Source organism: Psammomys obesus, unplaced genomic scaffold (genome assembly GCF_907164565.1).
Source record: "Psammomys obesus unplaced genomic scaffold, mPsaObe1.curated_primary_1811, whole genome shotgun sequence".
In the NCBI taxonomy this organism is placed as follows: domain Eukaryota; kingdom Metazoa; phylum Chordata; class Mammalia; order Rodentia; family Muridae; genus Psammomys; species Psammomys obesus.
The window spans coordinates 339,000-362,821 of record NW_026596443.1 but is presented as its reverse complement, the minus strand read 5'-3'; the positions used below and the strand labels follow the sequence as shown (position 1 = coordinate 362,821).

The window sequence follows — 23,822 nt, the reverse complement described above, 5'->3', positions numbered from 1 at the left end:
CCTCCTCCTCGTGGCCTTGCTGTGAATGCTCCATCTTCTGTGGCCCCTTTTGAAAACGAAAACTGTGCCTTGATTCGCTTAAGAATCTTCCCGTCCTTCTACCCTCAGTCCCATAAGCCTGTACCTGGATGATGGTCCAAGGCTCCATCTACTGGCCGCAGGTGGGAACTGATGCTGCCAAAGCTACGCGTCCCCAGGAACTGAGTGAGGCAGATTTTAGAAGTGCCTCCGTCCCACTCAGAAAAGACAAACACACACCATGTAAACGTATAGTAAGCTTTAATTTCACCACCATAAATATTATACTCTGATTTATCCTGTACAGTATAAAATATTTACTCTGCTAAATAAATAAGACATGACATTATTGCAACCAGCACTGAAATCCCCCCAGACAAGAGCTCTGTGGCTCTGTCAGGGAGTACTCCTGAGTTTGTATGAGATTCCCCAGGCTGTGACAGATATGTCCCAGAGGCTGAGGTGGGCAGAGGCCTAAGGAACCACACTTGTGCTTGGCGGCCAAAAAGCCCCATAGAGGTCATGGAGCCAGTGGATAGAGTTGGAAGGCCAATCTCTTTACAGAAGTCAGTCCCATAGTGGGGAGTGGGGAGTAAGGGAGCCAAGCTGGGTCAAGTGAAAATTGGAATTTGGTATGCTGTGGAGACCTTGAGACCCATGCCATTTCCCTCAATGACCAGCCTAGAATTAGGACATCTCATGGCTCTCAACTAGAATGCATAGATTACCCAAAGTACTGTGCTGAGCAGTTTGGGGGATGATATCTATCACCCTAGAAGAGGAATCTGGAAATATCTAGCACAATGGCCAGCTATTTTAGGGGAATCAGTTCTTGGGATCCCAACCTACTCAACTCTTAGGCACAACATAAAAATGCTGGGAATGAATTTTCTTCTCATTTGTCAAATAAATTAAATATTTAAAGGCCTGTATCTCCATGATGGCAAACACAAGGGCCAATAAGCAGAGCAATTTCCTAAAACAGTTGGGGGGGAGGGTTCAGCAAAAAGGCAGTGCTGTGGACCACGTGGTTTCATCTTGTCTACTAGGGCTTCTCCTTCCAACTTCCGTCCTGTCGAACCCTGTGGAGGAGAGTTTCCTAGAAGAAACTCCAGTGCAAGAGCAAGAGCGGCTTTGGAGGGAGATTCGCTCAGGTCCCCAAATCCTTCCTTAACCAGGAAGATTAGCTGTTAACTTGGAGTTTTGGTAAAGCGCCTGTACAGGGTTGCATTTGCATTTCTGCAGAACTTCAGAAGAACACCCTCGTGGGAAGCTGCCAGTGGGCCAGCCAGACTCTGAAGCCAGAGCTGGAAGCCCCAGCTCCTATCTATGCTCACTGCCTCAGGATGGCAGCAGAGAGCTACACCGCTTAGGCAACAACAGACCTGGGGAGTCCAGCTCTGCAGCCCTTTAAGGGCTGAGACCCTGTGAGGCAGACCCCTCTCTTCAATGCCCTACAGCACTCTACACAGAATATTTGGCCAAGTCATTCTTGTCAAACACTACCTGTGTAGCAAAGTAAATGGCGACCAGACCCAAGCCTGCAGCTGATACCATATAGGCAGTGACAGAGTGGCTCAGCTGGACAATGGAGCCCATGAACAGGGACGGAGCCACCTGGGACAGCAGGAAGGCACTATCCAGAATGGCAAGGTCCAGGCAAATGCCCCGTCCAGTAACAACCTTGGCCTCAGGTGTCTCACCCACCACCACTCGCATGGAGACGTCACAGGCAGAGGCCCCACAGAGAGCAGGTGGAGGCACCAGGATGCTGTTGCTGCCAGGGCCCACATGTCCATTAGGGAAGGGAGCTCCTGGCTTAGGACCTGGCAAGAAGCTGGCTGTCTGGCTGTCCTCACTGCTACCAGTGTCCCCTCGGTATTTGGGCAGGAACACCTGAATGTGGGAGCAAAAAGGAAACAAAGATAGGTATGTATCCAGGTGCAGGGATTCCTGGATATGAGAACAGGTCCTCACTGCCTCTAATCCAGGGGCTGTAAGCGGAGTTCTTCAGGACAAGGACAAGTAGCTGAAGGTTCTCCCAGCATTCTTCAGTCCCTACCTGCTGCCTTGCATGGCTGGCAACACTCTGCCCTAAACTTTCCAGGGCAGGGGCTTCCCCTCCTCCTCTTGACCATGTAATCTGGACATTTTATTGCTATTATTTTCTCTTTCTCTTAATCCCTTGCATAGCAACCAAGAGCTGCTTCCAGTGAACCTAAATTTATATACTTTAACTTAACTTACATGAAAAGCAACCCAAGTTTCTCATTTTTTAATTATAGAAAAAGGGAGGACTGTTAGTATTTTGGCAGCCTGCTTCTGGGTTGCCTAGCAACCTATGATGTCGTCATGTGTCACCGGCCAGGTAGCCACACCTGACAGGTGTGGTTACCTTGCTCCTTAAAAGGATCAATGTGCCACTTTGTCCCTTTCTTGGCTCTTTCCCTCTCCCCTTTCTCCGTCGGGGTGCCCCCCTCATCCTCCTATCATGTCTCATTCTCTCCTTCTCCCTCTCTCTCCATCTCCATCTAATAAACCTCTTTCATATAAAATCTGCTGTGTGCATCATCATCATTATTTGGTCCTAACAGTAAGAAACCAGACAAGTAGCTTTCAGGCAAAAAAAAAAAAAAAAAAAAAAAAAAAAAAAAAAAATCTGAAAACTTGGGAGATGGTACTTGATGTGGCTCTAGGCAGACCCTTAACTTAGAGTGGGGGAAAAGGAGCAAATTTGAAGCCTGAAGTCTTTTCTAGCTTTTCTTATAATAGGTAAGAAGTCAACCAGCTCAGATCCACAGGTAGAGAAAAGCATGGAACCCTCTAGAAAAGATAGGAAGAATGGGACAGACAGAAGCAAGACACAGAAGAACAGAGGAATCAAACCCAAAGGAGACACTTGTCAAGTCCCAAGTCCCACACAGGCTACCTCAAACCCCTGGATACCCTTCCTTCCACTGGACCACAGGAAAGTCTTCACCGTCCTGCCCCTCTAGAGTTCAGGGCCTGGCTAGACATACTGCCCAAGGTGAGGTCACTGTCTTGGCCTTTGGCCAGGGAGAACCCAGAAATTAGGCCTGCAGAAAGGAGACGCAACGGGAGGCCCTTTTTGTGATCTCTACAGCCTAGCTGCCTGAATCAGAAGCTTTTTAGTTTCTTCCTGTTTAGAGGGCACATGTCCGCCTGACCGCTGGCCCCCACAATCCTAAGCCCCAATGATCTGCAGCCTCCTACTGAAGAATGAGACAAGGTCTGACCCCTCACTGGTTCTTGTGCCAGGCAGTGCCTAGCAGAGAAACCCACAACTCATCAACTCATCCCATAGCTGAGTAGATGGCAATGGAGAGTTGGACAGTATGCCTCTATAGACCCTTTTTCCTGCTTGCTACTCAAGGAAAGACTAATAAGAGTGGATACTGGAGAGGTCCCTGGGGACAGACATGCTCCTGAGTACATAGAAGAAAGTACCTGGCGTACCCACAGGTGCTCAACCCTCATCTTCGGACAGCACCTATTAAAGCCCCAGCCCAGAGTTCCATGAGAGACAACAAAAGGGACCAGGTTTCCATTATAAGCCCACCCCACCACAGCCCTGCAAATTACTGCTAAGCAAACCAGCCTATTGGCTGCGGCCAGGGCCAGGTCTTCCCAAACTTAAAAACCCTAGAAGGGAAGGCCTGTAGTCTCTCCCCTAAGTTACAGCAACTTGTGCTTCTTTGGGTGGAGTACTGAATCCAGGTCCTTAAGCTCAATGAGGACGGTGCAGGAGACAAAGTGAGGATGCTGTTTGGGTCAGGAAGCCTCCCAAGAAAGAGGGTTTTCAGCAGGGGCTCTTAGTGTGGGCTGAGAAGGTGTCAGGCTCCCAGTTCATTGCTCAGGCAAACAAAGTCAGTACATCAGGCTCAGATATGCAGTGAGGGGATTGGGGACAGAAGCAAAGGAGGAAAGCAGGGAGAGGCAGGAGTGGGTAGGTGGGGGCCAGAGAGAGACACAGATTAGATTAGACGGTAAATGTAAAAGAGGGGCAGGAGGAAGCTTTCTCCATCTTGAAGCAAGCAGGATACAGATTGATCATATTGTCGCTCTTAAAAGAATAGCTAAGGCCAGGCTATTCCCACTGCCATCTGCTACATACTAGGAACCCACACTCTACCTGCGGATACAATAATAAGGACCAGAATAAAGGACTTCTAGGTAGGCTTATTCTCTAAGATTCCTAGTGAGGGACTTTGCACTTCCTGCAATCGTCCACTCAAGTGCTTTCTAGTTCTAAAGCCAGGAAGTCATTCCTAGAATCTAATCTACACTTCTTCAGCGGCTGAACCTCTGGCCCCAGCTATTCTCTCTGGTCAGAGAAAGCCAAGCCTCTTCCAACATCTCTTGTCAGACACCACATTCTCAGCCCGCCCCCACCATGTAAAGGGAGTACCTGCTTCTCACGATGGTAGAGGGAGGCGAGCGTGTAAGGCAGGATCTGCAAGGCCGAGAAGGTGAACCCAGTGAGAGCAGCTGAGGCTGTCACTACGACCACGCTGTGGGACAGGCATGTGGCAGCAGCAGCCACAGGAAAGGTCATCACACTGGCCAGATAGACTGACCGTGTGCCAAACTTCTGTACCAGCCTGTCCATGACCAGGGAGAAGAACAGGGAGATGGCACACTGCAGGAAGAGGCCCAGACTGCCCATTCGGATGCCTGGGGGTAAGGAAGAAGCTGGTAAGGACCCTTCAATCTGGGAGAGTCAGAGACTAGTGGCCATGGGAACTTGCTCCCCAGGGCCCTCCTGATCTGCCCACAACCACAGGATCTAGATTGTGATCAGTGAGCATGGCCAGGGCTGTTGACCAATGGCAGAGGAAGATGTTCTAAGGATGTTCCTATACAGGGTATGTAAGGGAGGAAGGGGTGAGGTTCACAAGATGGCCCCACACAGGCTCTAAGACAGCTTTGTGCAATGCCTGAACTAGAAGGCATGGGGAGTTACTTGGAAAGTAAGCAGGGAGTACAAGGCCCCATGGAACTGGAGCCACACAGAACTAGAAGTCCTACTGAGATACAAGGATAGCAGCTGCATCCATGAGCTGCTGCACATAAATGGATCCTTTTTCCTTGACTAACAGGGAGCTGAGGCCAAGCTGTGAGCATCTTCTGCCGGGCAGCCACCAAGCAGCTTCCACGGGTGCTAAAGGCTTACCTTCATCATAGTGTCTCCGGGCCTCAGTTCCTGGTTCAGCTCTGGGTACACCCTGGTATAGCCCCTCTCCCACAAAGTCTGTGTAGAACAGTGTGAAGGTCATGAGGGCCATCCAGCTGCACAGCTCAGCCACAAAGAGCTGGCGCAGGGTGCGAGGCATGCGGCAGCATAGCTGGTGTAGACGGGGAAATAGGGTGCCCAGATTCCGAAAAGCCAGGACAACATGGCATGGGCAGCAGCGACGTGACATGGAGGGCACCAACAACCCTTCTGCTGGTTCAGGTGGGCCCAAAACTGCCTCCTCGGCCACAAACAGAGTGCCTGCCATGCAGGTGAGAAAGATGAGACTAAGGAGGCCAAAGAGGCATTCTTCCTGAGTGCCCAGGTATGGGGCCAGGGCGCTGGTGTCCCAATCAATGGCAGGCAAGAGGTAGCCCAGGCAGCCCCCAAGGCTGATCATGAAGGCATACACAGAGAAGGCTTGGCGGCAGTGGTCTGGATCCCGGAAGAGGTCGGAGAGTAAGGCCTCCAGTGGGGTGAAGCACACCTGGCCACAAAAGTCCAGCAACCCCACTCCCAAAATCAGCAGGGCCAACTCCAGGGGCCTGGTATCTGGGCACAGCAGCCCTGCCAGCCAGCCAGCTCTCGGGATGAGAAAGAGGCTTAGCAGGACACCCAGGGACAGAGCCCAGATGAAGGGCCTCCTGCGGCCATAGCGCCCACGCCACTGGTCACTGGCTGAGCCTAGGAGTGGAACAGAAACCAGACCCAGTACTGGGCCAATGCCTGCAAGGACAAACAACACAAATTAGTGGCCCAGACAAAAGGGTAATAAGGGAAAAAAGTAGCTAACTCTTTGAAAAGAAGGAAGCAATGTGTCACACTGAGGCAAAACCCCCATACTCTGCATACAGGGAGACTCTGGTCCTCTCAGTGTGGCTGTTATAAACACCTTGTTTTCAGACAAGAAAGTGGTAGTATCCATGCTGCACCCGAGAAGCAATAGTTATGCAAAGACTCAGGTCTGCTGTGGGTTAGAAGCAGAGTTTAAACAAACAGCAGGATGCCAGAGCCTGCATCCTCACAAGGCTTCCTCTTCTTGAGGAGGGGAAATCACAGAGTAGCCACTTCTCCTTCTGTGGCTCTTGCTGAGTTTGTTCATAGCATCCGAAGCCCACACCACCGGTCCTGTGCCCAGGAAAGAAAACTGACTGGGAAACCAGAGGGAAGCCCCAATTCTACTTATGAGCAGACATACTAGCTGGGTTAAATAAGACAAACCTAGCCTTTCCAAAGCTTCCCTTCTCTTGTGTGTAAAGTGGATTGCCACCCCCAAGGACTTTGAGGTGCAAATGAAAACAGGTAATGCCTCTCACCAGGCCCTGCCTCCCTTGGAGCCACTCCCTGGGCAAGAGAACTGCTGCCTACAGCCCAGATGTACACACTAGAGGAGGAGAAGGAAGAGGAAGAAGAGGAGGAAAGGACGGTGGAGTGACTCACCCAACACCATAGTCATGAACTTCTCCTCTACTCCTACTTCCAGCAGAAGGGGTGGCACATAGGTAATTCCAGCAGCCAGGCACACCTCCAGGCCAAAGGTCAGCAAGTTGACCAGCAGGAGCTGGGCTTTCCGATGCCGTAGAAGACGGCTGGCCCACAGCCTCTGGATCATGATGAGCAGGGCGGATAGGACTCCAGGGGCCATTCACATACTCCACGGCTGCTTTGGCTCAGCCCTGCCCTGGCTTCTCCTCCTTGCTACCACCAACTTCCTAGGGTTCAGCCAGGCTCCCATTTCGGCCAGCCCTTTGGTGCCAATGCAGCATCTCATCCCACGTTAAACATGTCTTCGCCTAGTGTCTTGATGGGGGCACATCTCATCAGTCAGATCCTAGAAGGGCAGGACGGTCACAGTCACATGAAATGTTGAGTCGTGAGTACAAGGTCTCCAGGGTTTTTGCTTCACGTCCTCTGAATCCTGTTTATGTAGCACTATATTCAGGTAGCCCTGACCCAGATGCTCTGTCAGGAGGCTTATGATAATATTTGCCCATCATTGATATAATTAATAAGAGAAATGACATTTGAATCTCAGTATACCCCAAGGCCAAGCAGATGTCCTTTACTTACTTTTGAAGCATCTCTACAATTGTCATTTTGGGGGAAACTCAGGACTGGCTCTCAAGAAGGCCCCAGATGGCAGTTGCCATGCCCAACTCATTTGTTTTACTCACCACTTCCCAAATTGAGCCACTCAATTCTTGTTAAAAATGGAAGTTCTGGGGCTGAGAGGGACTGAGAAGTGGCTCAGTGGGTAAAGTGTTTACTGTGTAAACATGAGGCTCTGAGTTTGGATTCCCAGCAGCTTTTTAGCTGGGCATGGTAATGCATATCTATAATCCCAGCACTGGGAGGCAGAAACAGGAGGATTCCAGAGACAAATCAGGTAAGCCCCAGCTTCAGTGGGAAGTAAGAAAATAAGGTGGAGAGCAACAGAAGAGGACATTAGATGACCAATCTCTGGCCTTTGTGCACAGATGCATATACATATGAAGTGAACACACACACACACACACACACACACACACACACACACACACACACATTTCCAGTCAGGGTGGGGGTCATTCAGTTGGCGAAGTACCTGACACAAAAGCATAAGGATCTGAATTTGGATCCCCAGCACCATGTAAAAGCCAGGGTGGTTACACTTGTCTCTAGTCCCTCATTCACCAGCCAGCCTAGTCAATTGGTGCGCTCCCAGGTCAGTGACTGACCCTGTCTCAAAAATAAAACAGAGTGTCAAGGAAGACATCCTCCACTCACACAAACAAGTACATACAACACACAAATATGAACCTGCAGCCTTTTAAAAAGTGAAACAATGAAGTGGCACTCCCTATTCTCTACCTCCTGGCCCAGAGCCATGTCACACTGTAACCCCCACACCCTGGACTGAGATAAGAGGGAAGAAGATAGGGGACAGTTCCTTATGTGGGATTTCCACCCATCACTGAGACATGGAGCCCCTCTTGGTGAACTTAAGCCCAAAAATCTCTCCCTTGAGTTTGCCCTCAAGTTCATGGGAAGCAGGGGGACAGCCCAACCCACATAGTACTTCCCAACTGTCGAAACCAGCTGGGACCATTCCTAAACCCCAGCCTCCCAGGACATGATCCTAGAGCTCAGCAGTAGGTATTAGTTGGTAGCACCTGAGATGATGCCAATGAGCCCTGAGCTAGTGGGATGCCATTACTTCCTAGCTGACCTCTGGCCTCTACTCATACAGCATCGCCATAGTTACTGGATCCACTGGGTAAGCAACCTCCTGTTCTTACTTCCTGACAGTGGAGCCACTGCTGTTCACTATGCAAACTGTGACAGTAGGGCATACTGGGCCAGCCTTACAATTCCCACACTTATAATACTGAAGCAGGAAGATCATCAATTCGAGGCCAGCCTGAACTACACGGTGAGCACTATACTAAAGGGGGTTGGCTGTAACTTAGTGACTAACATATGTAAAGCCTTGGGTTCAATCCTGTGGCACTACACACACACACACACACACACACACACACACACACACACGGGAAAATCTCAAATTAGCATCAAAATGTACTAAGAGACTGGCGGCACTGAAGGCAGACCCTGGTGAGAAAAGCTAGGAGCCTGCCAACCCACATTAATTGCAAAAGAGAAGCAGGAGACAAAACTTGCCACTACACCTCACAGGACACCTTTCTGCTCCTCACCAATCAACCCCATAAATGAAGAGTGGCTACTTGTGATTGGGAGGGCTGAGGAGGCTGCAGCTCCCTCCAGATATTCCCTTTGCTAGCTTCACCAGCTCATGATAAAAGGCACTTTTATCTTTTTTACTTTTATCTTTTCCTGTGTGCCACAAAGCATGTAGTAGGTGCTAAGCTCTGCCTCAGAAGGACCAGACGCCATCGACCTGAGTAAAGCCTGTCCATTCATATTGGCCTCTGAGGCTCTGCTGCTGAAAGATCAGGAAATACAGGACTTGAAATGAATCTGGTCACCTGAGAGCTCCCTTCCCAAAGTCTCTATACTTTGTTAAGGGGTGGGGCTTATAAAAAGGTGGCAGAAAAAGGAAGATAAAATACTGACCCAGTAGTGAAGAAAAGGCAGGTACTGGATAGACATTAGTTTTAGCTGGGTTACTCTGGGTTCAACTCAGCCCCTTCCCGCCCACTAGTGATCCAGAGGGAAAGCTTCCTCCTAGCCTAGAGTGGCAGGTTCTGGGACAAAAGACTTGTAGCCATTCTAGCCACTCCCCACCCTCAGTCTGGGAGGGATTGGGGCTATCACCTGAACTGGGTTTAAAGGACCAGGTCCTCCTTGAGCAAATAGAGACTTTGCCAGACCCAACCTCACCCATAAACCTGCCCTCATTCTCCAAGTGCTTCTTTCTCCTTTAGTCAGGTCACTCCATCTGCCTTCCCTCCCTCAGTCCTCTACAAACCTCTGTGAGTGGGAGTGGGGAGCTCATAGGCCACATGAAAACAGAAACACAAGCATTTTCCCATCCTCCTACGGCCCAGGCAGCTTCTGACCTAGGGTCCTTCTCTCCACCCCATAGAGATTCTCTACCTGGTAAAGTCCGGACCAGAGGCACACACAATTCATGGAAATGAGGGGGGAGGGTAGAAGGTAGGCAGGTCCCAGGTTGCTGTGCCTGCCCTCCTTTTCATACTTACTCTGCCATGGAGGTCCAGGCACTCCTGAGAGCCCAACTTTTCTGAGCCCAGAAATAGCCAGGAATTCCAATCCCCAAAGAGCATTCTCCCCAAAGCCCTACTTTCTTATCCCCAATGCCCCACCCTCCTCAAGTGCCTCCCTGCTCCAGGTCTGCCAACCCTATTGCCAAGCCCCACACTTTGACTCCAGCTGACAGAATTACCCACCAGGTTCTTTGCTCTTGATACAGAGACAGAACCCCGGTGCCATCCTGGCAGCAGCACCAGAGTGTGTGCTCATCAAAGCTAGAAAGGAACAGACTGTGGTGTTTGCCCCTTCCAGTCTGGACTCCCTCATCCTCCTGGAGTTAATGAACTCAGGCAGGGCAACAGGAACTAACTCTCCCTGTTCCCTTCCAGTCTCATTTTCAGGTCCTTTCCCCTACTACTTCCGGAGCACTTAGTCTGGCAAACAGAAGATCAACGAGCAGGGCCAGCCTCAGACTGTTCACCTGGAGAGGAGGTGCCAGGAGGAGGAGGAGAGAGGAAGGACAGGTCTGAGCAGCCTGCAGAAGCCCAAGTCCTTCTCAAGCTTCAAACTCTTCCCACCTCTATGGGTCCTCATGGCCTGACATCTAGAGAAACAGAAGAAACCATGTGGACCTTTCATGGAGCTCTCTACGAAACCATCCTTTCTCAACCCTATGGCGATCATGGTTAAAGCCTGAAAGGCAGGGTTGGGGTGTCAGTGAACCTGGACTTTAGACAGTTTTGTGAACTCAAGATGCAGCACCAGGCCCCAGGGCAGGCAACTCTTTGACACCCACCCCAGCAAGACTAGGGACCTAGGAAATATGTATGCAAAGGAATGAATGGACACAGCAGAGGTGGATGTTTAAGGATGGAAAACTTAAGTATTCCTCCCAAACATACCTAAGATATATCCTTAGCCAGAATCCCAATGAAGGACCCAGAAAGATCCTACTGGCCCAGAATGCCTCCATGCCCCCAGCAGGCAGCCTAGAGAAGTGAAACTGAGTCATGGAACAAACAGCCTTAGACAGAGTAGAGGCCAGCACAGGAAAGTGACCCAAGTGAGAGCCGCACTTCATCGCTCAGTAAGGGAAGGGAGGATCAGAAGCCACATAAAGGGGCCTTTGAGGGCTTTCAAAGGGGCTCCTGCTACCCCACAAGGCTGAGGTGGAGCAGGGGGAGCAGATACCCTTTGCTGACAGAGGCCACAAGCAGCAGTCTGGGGACAGGCCCCGCCCCACCGCTGTCAGACAGCAATTCTATGGCCTCTTTATGCATGCCAGAATCCCCACACCCCACCCAGGCACATCAAACAGCCTCAGCCCCAACCCCGACCCCGCAGGCTCCACGACCCTGTGTCCTCCCTTCACACTCACAAAGAAGGCTGCTTTCTCACTGGCTGGGTTCTGCTCGAAGCCCAGAACACACTTGGCTATCCCTCATCACAGCCCTCTGTCCTTCCCAGAGAGAGAAACCTGGTAGGGGGTGTCTCATATCAAGGCACAGCCAAAGAAAGGGGTTGATCACCCGAATTCAACTTCCCTGGCCCACTCCAGGCAAGGCTAGAGAGAAAGGGAATGGTGAACCCTGCTCCTCCAAAGTGGACTGGATTCAACATTTCCAAGTGGAGCAGACCCTCTAGGCTGGCAGCAAGAAAGATGAGTGCTTCCCACCGCAGCACCCCTAACACCCATACCCTTGCCTCTGTCCCAGGAGACCAATGCCATGGGCCTTGCCTAATAAAATTTGGCACACTGCACTTCCAAAGTGCAGCTGGATCCTCATGGTAGCATCATATGGGAACATGGAGACACAAGAAAAAAAGAAAAGAAAAGGCAAAAACAATCCCCATGATGCATTGAGCTTGCTCTTTTAGAACCCTTTTTACAGTTCTTGCATGTGTTCTGTGGAAATTTCTACCTGGGCTGCTGGGATGGGAGTGGGGGTTGGGGGTGCAGCATGACCCCATTGAGCTTTGATGCTTTCTAACCTGCTATTCGGTCTTTGGTTTTCTGGGGCCAATTATTTCCCAACAGGGAGGGTCTCTGTTTATACCTTGTCCCACCTAAGAAAAACTCAATGGTGACTGTACAAACAGCACCACCTCGCAGGCATCTGAGGACCCCCACAATGCACCCTCTCCACTTTGAGGGAATACTGACAAAGAACAGGGCTAGGCAGAGGGAAGGGGGACCCAGCCCCACCTCAGGGCAGGTTCCCTAGCTCCCGCCTCCATCCCATGGCTGGGAGGCTGGGGATTTAGAGTTCACCCTGCTGAGCTGCCTTTTCTTCCCTCAGACTGGAAGCCTTCTGCTTAGCAGCTTGTCAGAGAGAGTGAGGGGCTGCAGGCCGGGACACAAAGGGGGATTAGGGAGAAACCTCTGGGCCTGCAGAGTAATCCATCAAACTCTCCCCCGCTGCCAGCTCTGGCCCCTTCCCACTCAGTTCCCCTTCCAGCTGCTATTGGCCCCCCACCTCCTCCTGCTCCAGAGCCCTGTCACAACCAGGCAGCAAAGAGAATCCTAGGCCCTGGGGGGGGCTCCCGGGGGCATACCAGAGACACTGGGAAAAGGGCAACAGCTCCCTCCCCCCACTCACTCGAAATGTGTGAAAACCCAACAGGTGGCAGTGGCTTGGAGGAAAGTTGCTTTTGTTGCGGTGTCTAAGAGCCTTGTACAGATTCGGGAAGGAAACAAATGCTAGAGACTGGGGGAAGGGGAGGGGAAAGGGACAACAGGCTGTCCCTGGAGCCAGCAGCGATCTCCCCTCCCCTTCTCTCTCCAATCTAGTGACCAGTCCCGGGGCTGGCCTGAACCTCACCGTGGCCAGCAGTCAGTTCTGACCAGCCTAAGCCTAAGCCAAGGCTGTAGTACCCCTTAGGTCTCATGGTCTGCCCCAGTGACAGTCAATACACATGGGTTTTGTTTCCAGGCACCTGGGCCTCCCCACCTAACCAGGCTTCATTGCTGACAACAGCTGCCACCCAAGGTCACGCTGTGTGTGCCCTCCATACCAGGACAGGTGGCAGTCTTCTACAGGGAACCCTCTTCCACCCCTGGGGCTGGAAACCTGAACTCTCGAAGGTTCCATAGTGATCTAGTTTTGTGGGGGTCAGCAGGGTGGACCTGGGTCTGATGCCGGTTTCAGTCTGTTTGTAACTTGACCTACTGACTTCTTAGTTTCCACATCTACAGTTCATAATTGCAGCCTGTGTGACTGCTACACGCATAGCAGCCCTGCTTCCAGTCAGTTTACTCTGCCAGCCACTGGGTGATGGGGTACAGTTAGGATGCCTGTTTCATAGACAGAACTTATACCACTGACTTTAAGCTACAGGTAGGGCTCAGTGGTGGGGTGCTTGCCTAGCACACAGAATGTCCTGGAATTAAACCTACAAACCACAACTCAGAAGCAATGTAGTATGTGAGGAAAAAGATATAAAGCACCTTTGGTGGGGGGAACCTGGGAGTGGCTTTTTCCTGTCCTAACATCTCGCCCGGAAAGATCCATCCTGCCTTTCTCCTCCGCTTCATCTACAAGGCCTCTTACCAGATCCCAGCAGCCCCCAAAGGCAAAAGGAATGCTAAGAATGTAAATGCCTTCCCAGGTGCTGGCCCCAACAGGTGAGCCGAGGTCAGTACCATAGATCTGCTGTACAGGGAAGGCTGTCCCTTGCTTACCAGACAATTGTTTCCACCCACAGGGACAATGATGCCAAGGGCTGACCCTACCAACTGTCCAGCGGTTATTTAGCACATGCCGGAAGCTTGGTATACCTTTTCTCTTTTGGGCTTGGGGAGTGGTGGTGTTTGAAATAGGGTTTCTTTTTGTATCCCTGGCTGTTTTGGAAGCTATAGACCAGGCTGGCCTCAAACTCACAGGTTACCCCCTTCTCCCCACACCCCGCCTCCTGGGAATTAAAGGCGTGCCCTGTCACCACCCAGTGCTTGGTAGAACTCTTAATAAAGGTCTACCATATGGAGTTGGTTTTTCATATTCTTATTTCACAAGAAGGAAATGTTAGTTTCAGAGAATTTAATTAACACTTCTAAGGTTGAAAAAACTAAAACCAGGAAATTTGCAACCCCTCGAAAATTCTGGAAAACACTTTGAACTGGAAGCCAGAAAGATGGGAGTCCTATTTTGGCCACACTGGTAGCTATGTAACACCCCAGGACTCAGTTTCCATACCTGTAAAACGAGAGCTAACCTAGCTAATGTCTAAGGTATATAGTCAGGTGATCTAGCACCTGTCCTGAGCCTCCGGTAGGGTGATCTCATGGACAGGTGCCCACTGACAAGGCCACAGAGCATTAGGGAGGGGCTTGTCACAGCCAGTCTTTACCAATGAGTCTGGGAGATCCAGTGGGGAAAGAGTTCCCCAGCTCACTTACCCTATCAGACCTGTCCACACTCCGATCAGACACCAGCACTGTGCCAAGGTCAGAAGTCACCTGAAATGCAGCCGAGTAAGCAAGGGACAGAACTGCTCTCTTCCCTTCTCTCTCCTAGAACTGGACTCTGTTCCTGGCAGAAATTAGTAACTAAATTCTTTCTCTTCTTGGTCCACAATAAACACAGGGTGCAAAGAAAAAAAAATCCTGAAGTCCTCCACAGAGGAGGAAGGGAACCCTGGGAGGTAATGAGGGTCTTGGCACAGTCTCTAGGTCACCGGGAAATTCCCTTCCACTCTTCCAGAGCCTTTGCAAAGTGAAACTTCAACATCCCTTCTCTCGGTGAACTTGACACCTGCCAGTCAGCCAGGCCAGCCTGGGCAGCTCTTCCCATGGTGCACACAGCCAATCTGAGTCCCCCTCTTAGCCTCACCTCTCCCTGGAGGTGAGATACACAGGAAGGGGGGGGGGCTCAACATTTAGGTCAAATCCAAAAGTGAGCCAAGCATTCCAAGAAGGTGATATCCCATCTCTGGATGGCTGGCCTGCCTCTAGGATTGCAAATCTGATGGCCTCTTGGGTTCTATCTGCTCTGATAGCTCTGGGTCACCAGTTCTGTGAAAGTGTGGTCTCAGAGATGAGGAACACACCTGTAAATCCTGGCATTAGGGAGGCTGAGGCAGGAAGATTATGAGTGTGTGTCCAGCCTGAGCTATAGCAAGATCTTGTTTCAAAAGAGATAAAAAAAAAAAAAAAGGCTAGGTATGATGGGACATTTTTAGTCCCAGCAGAGTTTGAGGCCAGCCTAGTCTTCACAGTGAGTTCTAGGCCATCCAGGACTACACAGTGAGATCCTGTCTCAAAAACAAAGCAAACTGAGGATCTAGGTCAGTGCAGAGTGTTCATATAGCTTGCTGAAGGCACTTGGTTTGACCCCATGCCCAGAAATAACAAAATGAAACAGTTACTCAGGTGAATAAGGTAAGACCCTAAAAGAGACTTTTAAGAAGCTATTCTATTCATCCTTGGAAGAAGTATACCTCAGCATGCAACCTAAGCACCCCCAAAGAATGCTAAAGAGCCCTAAAATGTGCCGCTCAGTACCGACTGAGCCACAGTTGTTTACCACCTCCCCTCCCCACAACAGTGAAAGTGCTGTGGGGACAGAAATAATTGACTACAGACAGCTCTGATTATCAGGAGAGAGAAATATGATAAAGCGAAATCCATGTGCAGTAAGGTGGTACAAGTGCTAAGACACAGGCCAGCAAGTAGGGGGCGTGGTATCGGTGTAGTCAAGGCTTCCCGGAGGACGCAGACATGTGGCTGAGTCATGAAAAGTAAGCAGGTGCTACACGGAAGGGCACACAGCCCCTAGAGCATGGGATTTCCAAACATATACACCCCTCCTACTGGCCTCTCTCCAGTGAGGTATACAGGAAAGAACATGAGAACCAAAGCCACACAACTGGGTTCTGATCTGTGTGTCCCAGATGATCAATTCACTAGCACTTGAATAGTGTTTGCTTCCAACTATTTCCCCTTCCGAAAGAGCCTCTGCCCTTCACTTGAACCCTCTACAGCTCAAGTCCCACACCTACTCCTCCAGAGCTCCCTGAACCCCAAAACGTCATGTTCTCTCCCTCCCCCACCTCTCTGCTATGCTAAGGCACAACACTAGATTCTGCCCCTAGTTCTCAGTCTCCAGTTTGCCTCTTTCCCATGGCACCCTCCCCAGGTAGCACAGACAGACAGAAGCAGACCAGGAGCCCAGGCCTACGGTCTAAGACAGGAAGGTCTTAGACAGGTGGTCTAAGCCCAGGCTAAGACAGGAATCTTTTGATTGGACCAGGAAGCCGAGGAGTAAGCCAGGGACACACTCAGGTATCTGGGTGCACAGATCTCCAGCAACAGGAGCTGGGATCTAAAATGGCTGCATCCCTAGGGTGGCTAAGTGCTCCTAGCTCGGACACTGTTTGCTAGCTCAAAGTATACTTGTGATTAGAGACTTGGGGGCTACTGAGGAACTGCTGTTAGGGGCTGGCTGGTCCTAAGGGGATCCCATCTGGCAGGGCATTTAGCCTGGCCTGGGTTTGATAACCAGTAGAAGTTGAGCTAGGAGATGCCTCCTATCTTCTCCCTGCTAGCTTGTCCCAGAGCCCCAGAGAATGTGATTTCCAGTTAAGGAACAAGAACAAACATCTTTTGAGTATATATCTGGTTTAGGCAGGCTTTGCAGACAATCACATCACATCTAATTCCCACCACAGCCTTGAAGGGTGACTAGAACCTCCACTTTACAGACATGGAAATAAAGGCAACAACTAGGCATGGGGACATCTCCAACATTACAGTTAAAAAGGCTCCCCATCCCAGTTACTCAAGGAAGGAGGAAGAAAAACAGACCAATACCAGAAAACGGGATTAAACAGGTAATTCTGGCCAAAGATCAGGACGCTGATAGGACTCTGTCTCTAGCCTCTGCCCCCAGGCAGCAACACTCAATACACTAGACAAAGCTCAGCACTCCAGCTCTGTTGCTGGGAGTCAAGTGGCATCAGCATTTGAGACACTGGGCCTGGTACCAACTGGTCCAGCCTCCGCATACACTGTCTAGCAAACAGGGCCACTGCCTTTTGCTGGGAGGGCTGGGGAATCTAACTCAGTGACAGAATGCATGCTGGGAGAGCTAGGCTAAGCTTTCCTTGTGGATACCAAAAAGTAGCATGAAAGCTCCCTCCTACCCCTACCCCAAGGCTGGAGAGAGACAACAGAGAGGGCTCCAGGGCACTCTCCCCATACAGTCTTCCAAAAATTATATATAACCTTTCTACATGGAAGGCTCTTAACCTTTCAGGGCACACATTCACCTCCTTTGCCTCACAGTACTCTCCCAGCACCTATGATTATATTCTTGGGAGGGAGGCAAGCAGCGGTTTCTACACTAATCATAAAATGCACCAGGAAGTACAGAGAGGGGAAGAGGTCAAGATGTCCACCCAGTCTTGGTTTGTTCTTTGCACTGGACCCAAAATTTAATTGTTCATGGCTTTCGTATGGTTATATATGGTGGTGTTCCCTGGCTAGGAGACCAGTTTCTAAGTGAATCCACAATGACTGTCTCCATCGTCAACAAATAGCAGCAGCTGACATTTATCAACATCTCCATAAACAGCTGCTCTGCTCAGAGGTTTACCTGAAGTCATCTCTTTAATCCTGAAATCCTGGAAGGAAGGTCCTAGCATGCTTGGTTTACAGAGGAAACAGAAGGCTGATAACTTACTTTGGAGGAAATGGGATTCGATCCATTTGCTAGAGCCTAGTCTTTTAGCTACTTAAACTTCTCAAAGCACAGGAGACCTTGTCCCCAAAGAAGTAGGCCTAGAACAGTCTCTTTACAAAAAATAAAAAGAGTAGGGCCCAAGCCAGGCATGAGGGTATACACCTATAATCCCAGCACTAGGGAGGTCAAGACAGAGTTGTGAGTTCAAGAACATCCTGAGCTACATAGACACAGTCTCAAAAAAACAGACAGCAGCCCCCCCCCCCCCAGTCTTGGGCGATCCATCCAGACAAAGGTGATTAATATAATAGTTAAAACTAACATTTATTGAACACTGACTGCATTTCAGACAAATAACAAAACGGGTTTTGTTTTTGTTTTAGATAGTCTCATGTAACTCAGGCTGGTCTGGAAGTCATTACGTAGCCTTGAACTCCTAATCCTCTTGCTTCTGCCTCCGCAGTGTACTGAGATTACAGGTCAGCACGCTGGGCTAAAAACACATAGTTAAGTTCTATTTGTGTTGTTTAATGAAGTTACATTTTTAGACTGTGTATACCTTTGTTAGTGCTGTTTGTATTTGTTGTAATTAACTGAAATAGCAGAGCTGTGCAGAGGGTATGATCATTGTCATCATCATCCCCATTTTGCAGAAAAGTTAGCGAAACTTGCAGACCAGTGGAGCACAGCCAGTAGAGTGGAACAGGCAATAGAAAAGCTCCTTACGCCTTTGTCATCCCTGAAGTGCTACAAGGTTTTAATGGTCCAGAGGTTACCACCAGAAATCAGTCTTACTTCCAGTGACCTCGGACCATTCTTCCCCATCTTCCTGCTCTCCCTCACCTTTGCTCTACTTAGGCTCAGTTCCAGCTTGGGGCCAGAACACATCTTTTCCCACCCTAGCAGCCTGCAGAGCAGAGTAGACCACACAGGGACCTTGTCCAGCTCCTCCTCCTGTTCCTTAGGGGTTACTCAGTGAACCAGGAGGAGCAAGGGGTTTAACCCTCCCCTCCAAAAGTGCATAGGAAAGCTCCCTTTGGCAAAGACCCTAACTAGGGCCAATATGTCCACAGCTGTATTTTTATCTTTAGACTCATCTAGTGAGTCAAGCTCCATTTTCTGGGCACTTGTAAAAAGTACAGTCTTGCTTCCAGGATTGCCCTGGAGCTGGGCGGGTGGGAGATAAGGGAGGAATGAGAGGATGAAATGGATCCAGCAGAAGGGTCGGAGGCTTCACATCGTGTCCCACTTACTCCCTAGGACATGGTGTTCTGTAAGGTCCCTCCGCTTCCTGTCCAGCATATACTCCTGGGCCCTCCACTTCCCAGCTCCATATGCCAACCTGTTCCCAACACCTTAGGCACGTGAGCCTACACCAAATCTGCACACACTAGGAAAGGGATTATGCTTCATGCATAGGAAACAGAGATTAGAAACATCAACAGTCTCACCTTCGCTCCTGCTGGGAGCCCAGCAAGAGTCATTCTGAGCCATGTCTATGCCTTGCCCATCTGCCAGGCCTTGCCTGGGCTATTCAAAGTTCAGCTTAGCTAGGATAGGGTCTGGCACAACTGAACATCAAGTTCTCTCCAGGTACCCATTGGGCCAAACTCTTCATACCTCCAACTCAGACTCCTGGGGAAAGAGGAAGCACCGGGTACTCCGTGGCCTCGGACGAATCAAGTGCGTGTCACGAAGGAGGGGGTTGAGTTGGAGGTCAAGAGAGAGAGCAGTTACAGGGTTCTCTAGCGGAGAGCGGAGAGTAGGGAAGGGCTGAGCCGGCAGGCTTCTGGGTTTTCTCCACTGGGCGTGCTGCCGCCCACCTAGCGCTCTCTCGCTCCGCAGAGTACTCCACATTTCCACCTGAGCCTCGGGACACAGGAGTCACAGCCGACGCTGCTTTCCCCTCCGCAGGTGGGTAGCGGAGGCGGGGAGGGGCGGGGAGTACAGGACCGCACACGTACACAAACACAACTCCACCAAAGCCTTGCCCCAATTCTGGGGTGATGAGAGGTGCCCCCCCTCTGCCTATGATCACGGGACCCAGCCGAAGGCCCCTTGCAGGGCTCCCCTAAGTGTGGACCATGCGCGCCGCGATGACTCATCTGCCCCTTTCGGGTGAAGCCCAGACAAGGAAAGAAATAAACTCAACTTTCCAAAGAAAACTACGGCGGGAGGCTGCAGCAGGGGCAGCCGGCCCTCCGCCAGCCTGGCCCGGGACTCCACGGCTCTGTTCCCGCCCTTCGCGCGCGGCCCGGGACAGCGAGCGCCACAGCACTAGGCTCTCAGAGGAGGCGCACTCGGCGCGGACGCGAGCGGACTCCCGCTCTGGGCACCGGGCCGCCAGGGGCCGCGCCCTCCCCGCGAGCCTCCACTCGCGCAGGGCCGGGACGCCACGGCGCGGCCCCATCCAGCGGGGCGCAGAACGCCACCGCGGAGCAAGGCCACCCGTGCGCTCCTTTTCCACCTGGATCGGCTCCTCCCCTACCTGGCCCGGAGCGCGGCTGTCACCTGGGGCTGGCGCGTGCGAGCTCGGACCCCCGTTTCCTCAACGCGCGCCAGCGGGCAGCTTTTAAATCTCCAGGTTACTCGGTGGGGGGGAGAGAGCATGCGCGCTGGGGCGGCCAGGAGGGGGGCGGGGCGAGGCGGGTCGGAGGTGGGGGGGTGCTGGGAGGGGATGGAGGGGTGGGGCCGGTCCCCAGGGGGAAGAGAGCGGGGAAGTGGGGAAACAGTCTCCTTTCTGGTCGTGGCCGGACGGGCAGCCCCCGCGTGGCACCTAGACTGCCCTGTCATTATCTAGGGCCGTGCACCGCCCCCTTTGCCGCTCGCCACCAAAACATTTAAGTAAAAACTACCCGGCTCCACGGGGTACCAACCCTCCGTTCTCCGAGCCAGTCTGCGACCATTGCCCGCGCGTGCCGTTCTGGACATCCTGCTGTCAAGGCATAGCTGCCACCCACCCGCTCTGGGCCATGCCTTGAAAGGATCTGTCACATTCTGAGAGTTACCCTCCCTGCTCTCAGAAAGCTAACTCAGTGCCTCTTTATGCGACTCAAAGACAAACTCCCAATTCTTCTTCTTCTTTTTTTTTTTTTTTTTTTTTGACTTGTGGGCGTGTATGCGGAAGGAGAGGTGATAAATTGCCACCAAAATGTTCCCAGTCAAAGTTTCCAAAATGCTTTGACTAGCAGGAAACCAGTTCAGGTGGGAGGCAGATCATTGCAGTCCTAGGCTGACCCCAGGGTGGAGGTTGGGAGCTTTATTGTGCTTCTTTCTTTCTTTTTTTTTTTTTTTTTTTTTTTTTGATTTATTTATTATATATACAGTGTTTTGTCTACATGTATTTCTGTGTGCCAGAAGGGAGCACCAGATCTCACTATAGATGGTTGTGAGCCACCATGTGGTTGCTGGGAATTGAACTCAGGACTTTTAGAAGAACAGCCAGTGCTCTTAACCTCTGAGCCATCTCTCCAGCCCTATTGTGCTTCTTTCATCCATGGAATTTTATAAGGTGGAGAGAAAATCATTTAGGCAACTTGTTGACCACAGGCTAGGCATTTCTGCAGATCTTCGTGGTGCATGGAACTCAACTAACCATAAAAATATTAGAGGGAAATGTTGCATTACTGGTATGTGTTGTATGTTGGACTGAGGATTATTTTCATTGTCGCAGTATGAATGTGAACAGACCTCCCCTTGTCATTATTCCCTGAGCAAGATAAATAGAACAAGTGCTATCCTATGTGAGCATTTACATCATATTAAGTATAATGTCTCAATGAGATGAAGTCCACAGGGAGATGTGTGCAGGTTTACGTACAAATGCTATCTTGTTTATGTACCATGCTATCTTGAGACCTTGAGGCAGATTGGGTATCCACAGGGTCCTGGGACCATCTGCACTACAAAGTCCCAGGAGATGCTTTTAATAGGGAGGACCAGGCTGGCCTTAGGTTGGAACTGGCCACTGTGGTGCTGGATTGCAGTGTCAGCCCAGTGTTAACTAGCTGTGCACCTTGGGGCAAGTCCTTCCCATGTTCTGGGTTCTGTTAGCCTAGACAGCTAGTCAGCTGCTCCCCAAAGGCACCCTCAGGTGGGAGGGTGAGGACAGAAAAAAAAGAGAGATATCAAAGGGAAAAGGGAAAATGGAGTAGTGGGAAAGAGAGTGTGTATACAGTGGCAAGCAGAGGACAAAAATGTCAAGAGTCTACGTTCTGAGTCATTAAATTTAACTTCAAAACCATCTGGGCATAGCCTCTCTGGGAGCACATGAATCTCCATCCCTACCTGGGATGCTGGCTTTCCAGCATTTTTGGCATACTTACTTATGACCAGCACAGAGCTCAGGGTAGAGTCCTGGGGATTCCGGGGAGCCAGTGTCCCCTTTGCCCCAGGAATAAGGGCAGGAGTCATGGGGAATGCCAAGTCAGGTGGAAAATTACAGAGCCCGGAAAGAATGGCCAGTGGTATTTTCCAGGCCTGAGAAAGAACAGTGGGAGCAAGAGTATTGTCCCATCTCAGAGGACTGGGGGTCCTCTATCTTGTCTATGCCTCATTCCTTGCTAGGGGCCTATTTATGTGTCTCATTGCTGGGTGACACAGTGAAGAGGAGAAAGGGCTTCAGAGAGCTATGAGAGATCCAAGACCATTCCCCAGTAGCTGGAACAACTGCCTGAGACCCAGTCCCAACAAAGGTACTTCCTTCCTTAGCCACAGTGCTTTTAGTGCTTGGGACCATCCTGCTCTAAAATCCCTTCCCCTTCTGCAGCTTCCTGTCATAATGATACTAATGATAGTTAACCAGTGTGCCAGGAACTGTTTCTAAATGCTTAGGACAAGCCAGGTCATGGATATTACTAAACTAAGGCAGTTTCTTAGTTTAATTCCTTTTCCCCAGCTCCCTAGTCACAGGCTCCTGTTGCAGAAACAAGGCGGAAGCAGGAGTCTCTCATCTAGCTCTGATTGTAACTTCAGAGCTCAGAGGAATTCATCACACCTGTGCCCTCCCCATCATGATGCAGCCTTCTGTGCAAATAACTTCTCTGGGTCTCACTTCTCCACTAAGTCAGCAATAGGAAAACCATCATGACCCTTTCCTTCCTCTCTTCTCCCTCCCCCATTGCTCACATGTGCACACACATACTAAAACCTTACTCCCTAGCCACTTCCCATTTATAGGAAATGGGGGATGATGTGAGGAGTAAGGCCATCCTTGGGGAACTGCTAATAGTCTGGCTAGATATTGGAGAAACCAAAGATGCTGGCAAAATGCATTAGCAGCCTCTGCCCCACCCCCTCCCCATCTTCTCCCCATTATCCTTGGGCTCAGAGCAAGCAACCTCCTTTCTAGGGAGATAAGATATGTAGCTGAGAGTGGTGGGCTTTGCTGATAAGGCTGAGAAGCCAGGAAGGAGCTACAGTTCCTTTGGTGTCTTCTGTCTTCTCCCCAACTGCAAAGACTATGGCCATGTCACTCTTTGCTTCTCCTACCTGCCTCAGGGTGAGAGTGATAGGTTTTTTGAATCAGAAGGATTTGCAACAGGGTCAAATCCATGCTGTCAAATTGGAAGAAAGAATGGGTCCCCTGGGTTCCTAGGACTTTTTTTGTTTGTTTGTTTTTTTAACAACAAAATAGCCAGAGATATGTGTTTCAGGAGAACTTAAAAGAAGTTCATCTCATTATTCTTCATAGTAGCAAAAGGCTAGAAACAAAGTATAGAATAACCAGGAGGTCCAGCAAATTCTGACAAGTCCACACAATGAAATGCTCTGCTACCATTAAAAATGATGACAGGCAAGTAAGTGAGTGCCTGTAATAAAAGCATTCCAGAGACAAAAGCAAGAGGATCATGAGGCAGCCTGGGCTACAAGAGTAAGATCTTATCTCAAAACACTAAAGAGCAGAGATTTATCTCAGTGATCGAGATATGTTTAGCAGAGTCCATTCTAGCCAAAGGGAAGAAAAATGGGATAATTATGTTGTGACTGGGGAAATGTTTGTGACCTGTTATCAAGTGAGAAGAACTGGTTATAAAATAGCATGCACGGGGCTGGAGAGATGGCTCAGTGGTTAAGTTAAGAGGTCCTCTTCCAAAGGACCTGGGTTCAATTACCAGCACCCACATGGCAGCTCACAACTGTCTATGCCCCCAATTCCAAGGGATCTGACACCTTCACACTAATGCACATAAAATAAA

The 23,822-nt window shown here is 50.4% G+C and overlaps 1 protein-coding gene across 2 annotated transcripts; it reads right to left on the bottom strand.

Annotated features, from left to right (window-relative positions):
- Nucleotides 1-262: 262 nt before the first annotated feature.
- Nucleotides 263-20,195, bottom strand: Slc45a3 (solute carrier family 45 member 3). Of its 2 annotated transcripts, none has more exons than XM_055598047.1 (5): nt 20,114-20,195; nt 6,713-7,103; nt 5,213-5,998; nt 4,448-4,713; nt 263-1,914 (listed from the first exon to the last, which is right to left on the bottom strand). In XM_055598047.1, exons 2-5 carry the CDS (start codon nt 6,915-6,917, stop codon nt 1,483-1,485), a joined length of 1,689 nt encoding a protein of 562 aa, XP_055454022.1. In that variant the 5' UTR covers nt 6,918-7,103; nt 20,114-20,195; the 3' UTR covers nt 263-1,482. The 2 variants fall into 2 exon arrangements, with proteins under 2 accessions (XP_055454022.1, XP_055454023.1); XM_055598048.1 differs by lacking the exon at nt 20,114-20,195 and adding an exon at nt 9,347-9,374.
- Between the last annotated feature and the right edge of the window lie 3,627 nt (nt 20,196-23,822).

Bases quoted from the DNA above. Each gene is read 5' to 3' on its own strand.
- Slc45a3 (XM_055598047.1), bottom strand. From the start codon at position 6,917: ATGGCCCCTGGAGTCCTATCCGCCCTGCTCATCATGATCCAGAGGCTG. The intron at 4,714-5,212 runs GTAAGCCTTTAG...CCTTACCCCCAG, and splicing joins CCGGAGACACTATGATGAAG to GCATCCGAATGGGCAGTCTG. The intron at 1,915-4,447 runs GTACTCCCTTTA...TCCCACATTCAG, and splicing joins TCTACCATCGTGAGAAGCAG to GTGTTCCTGCCCAAATACCG.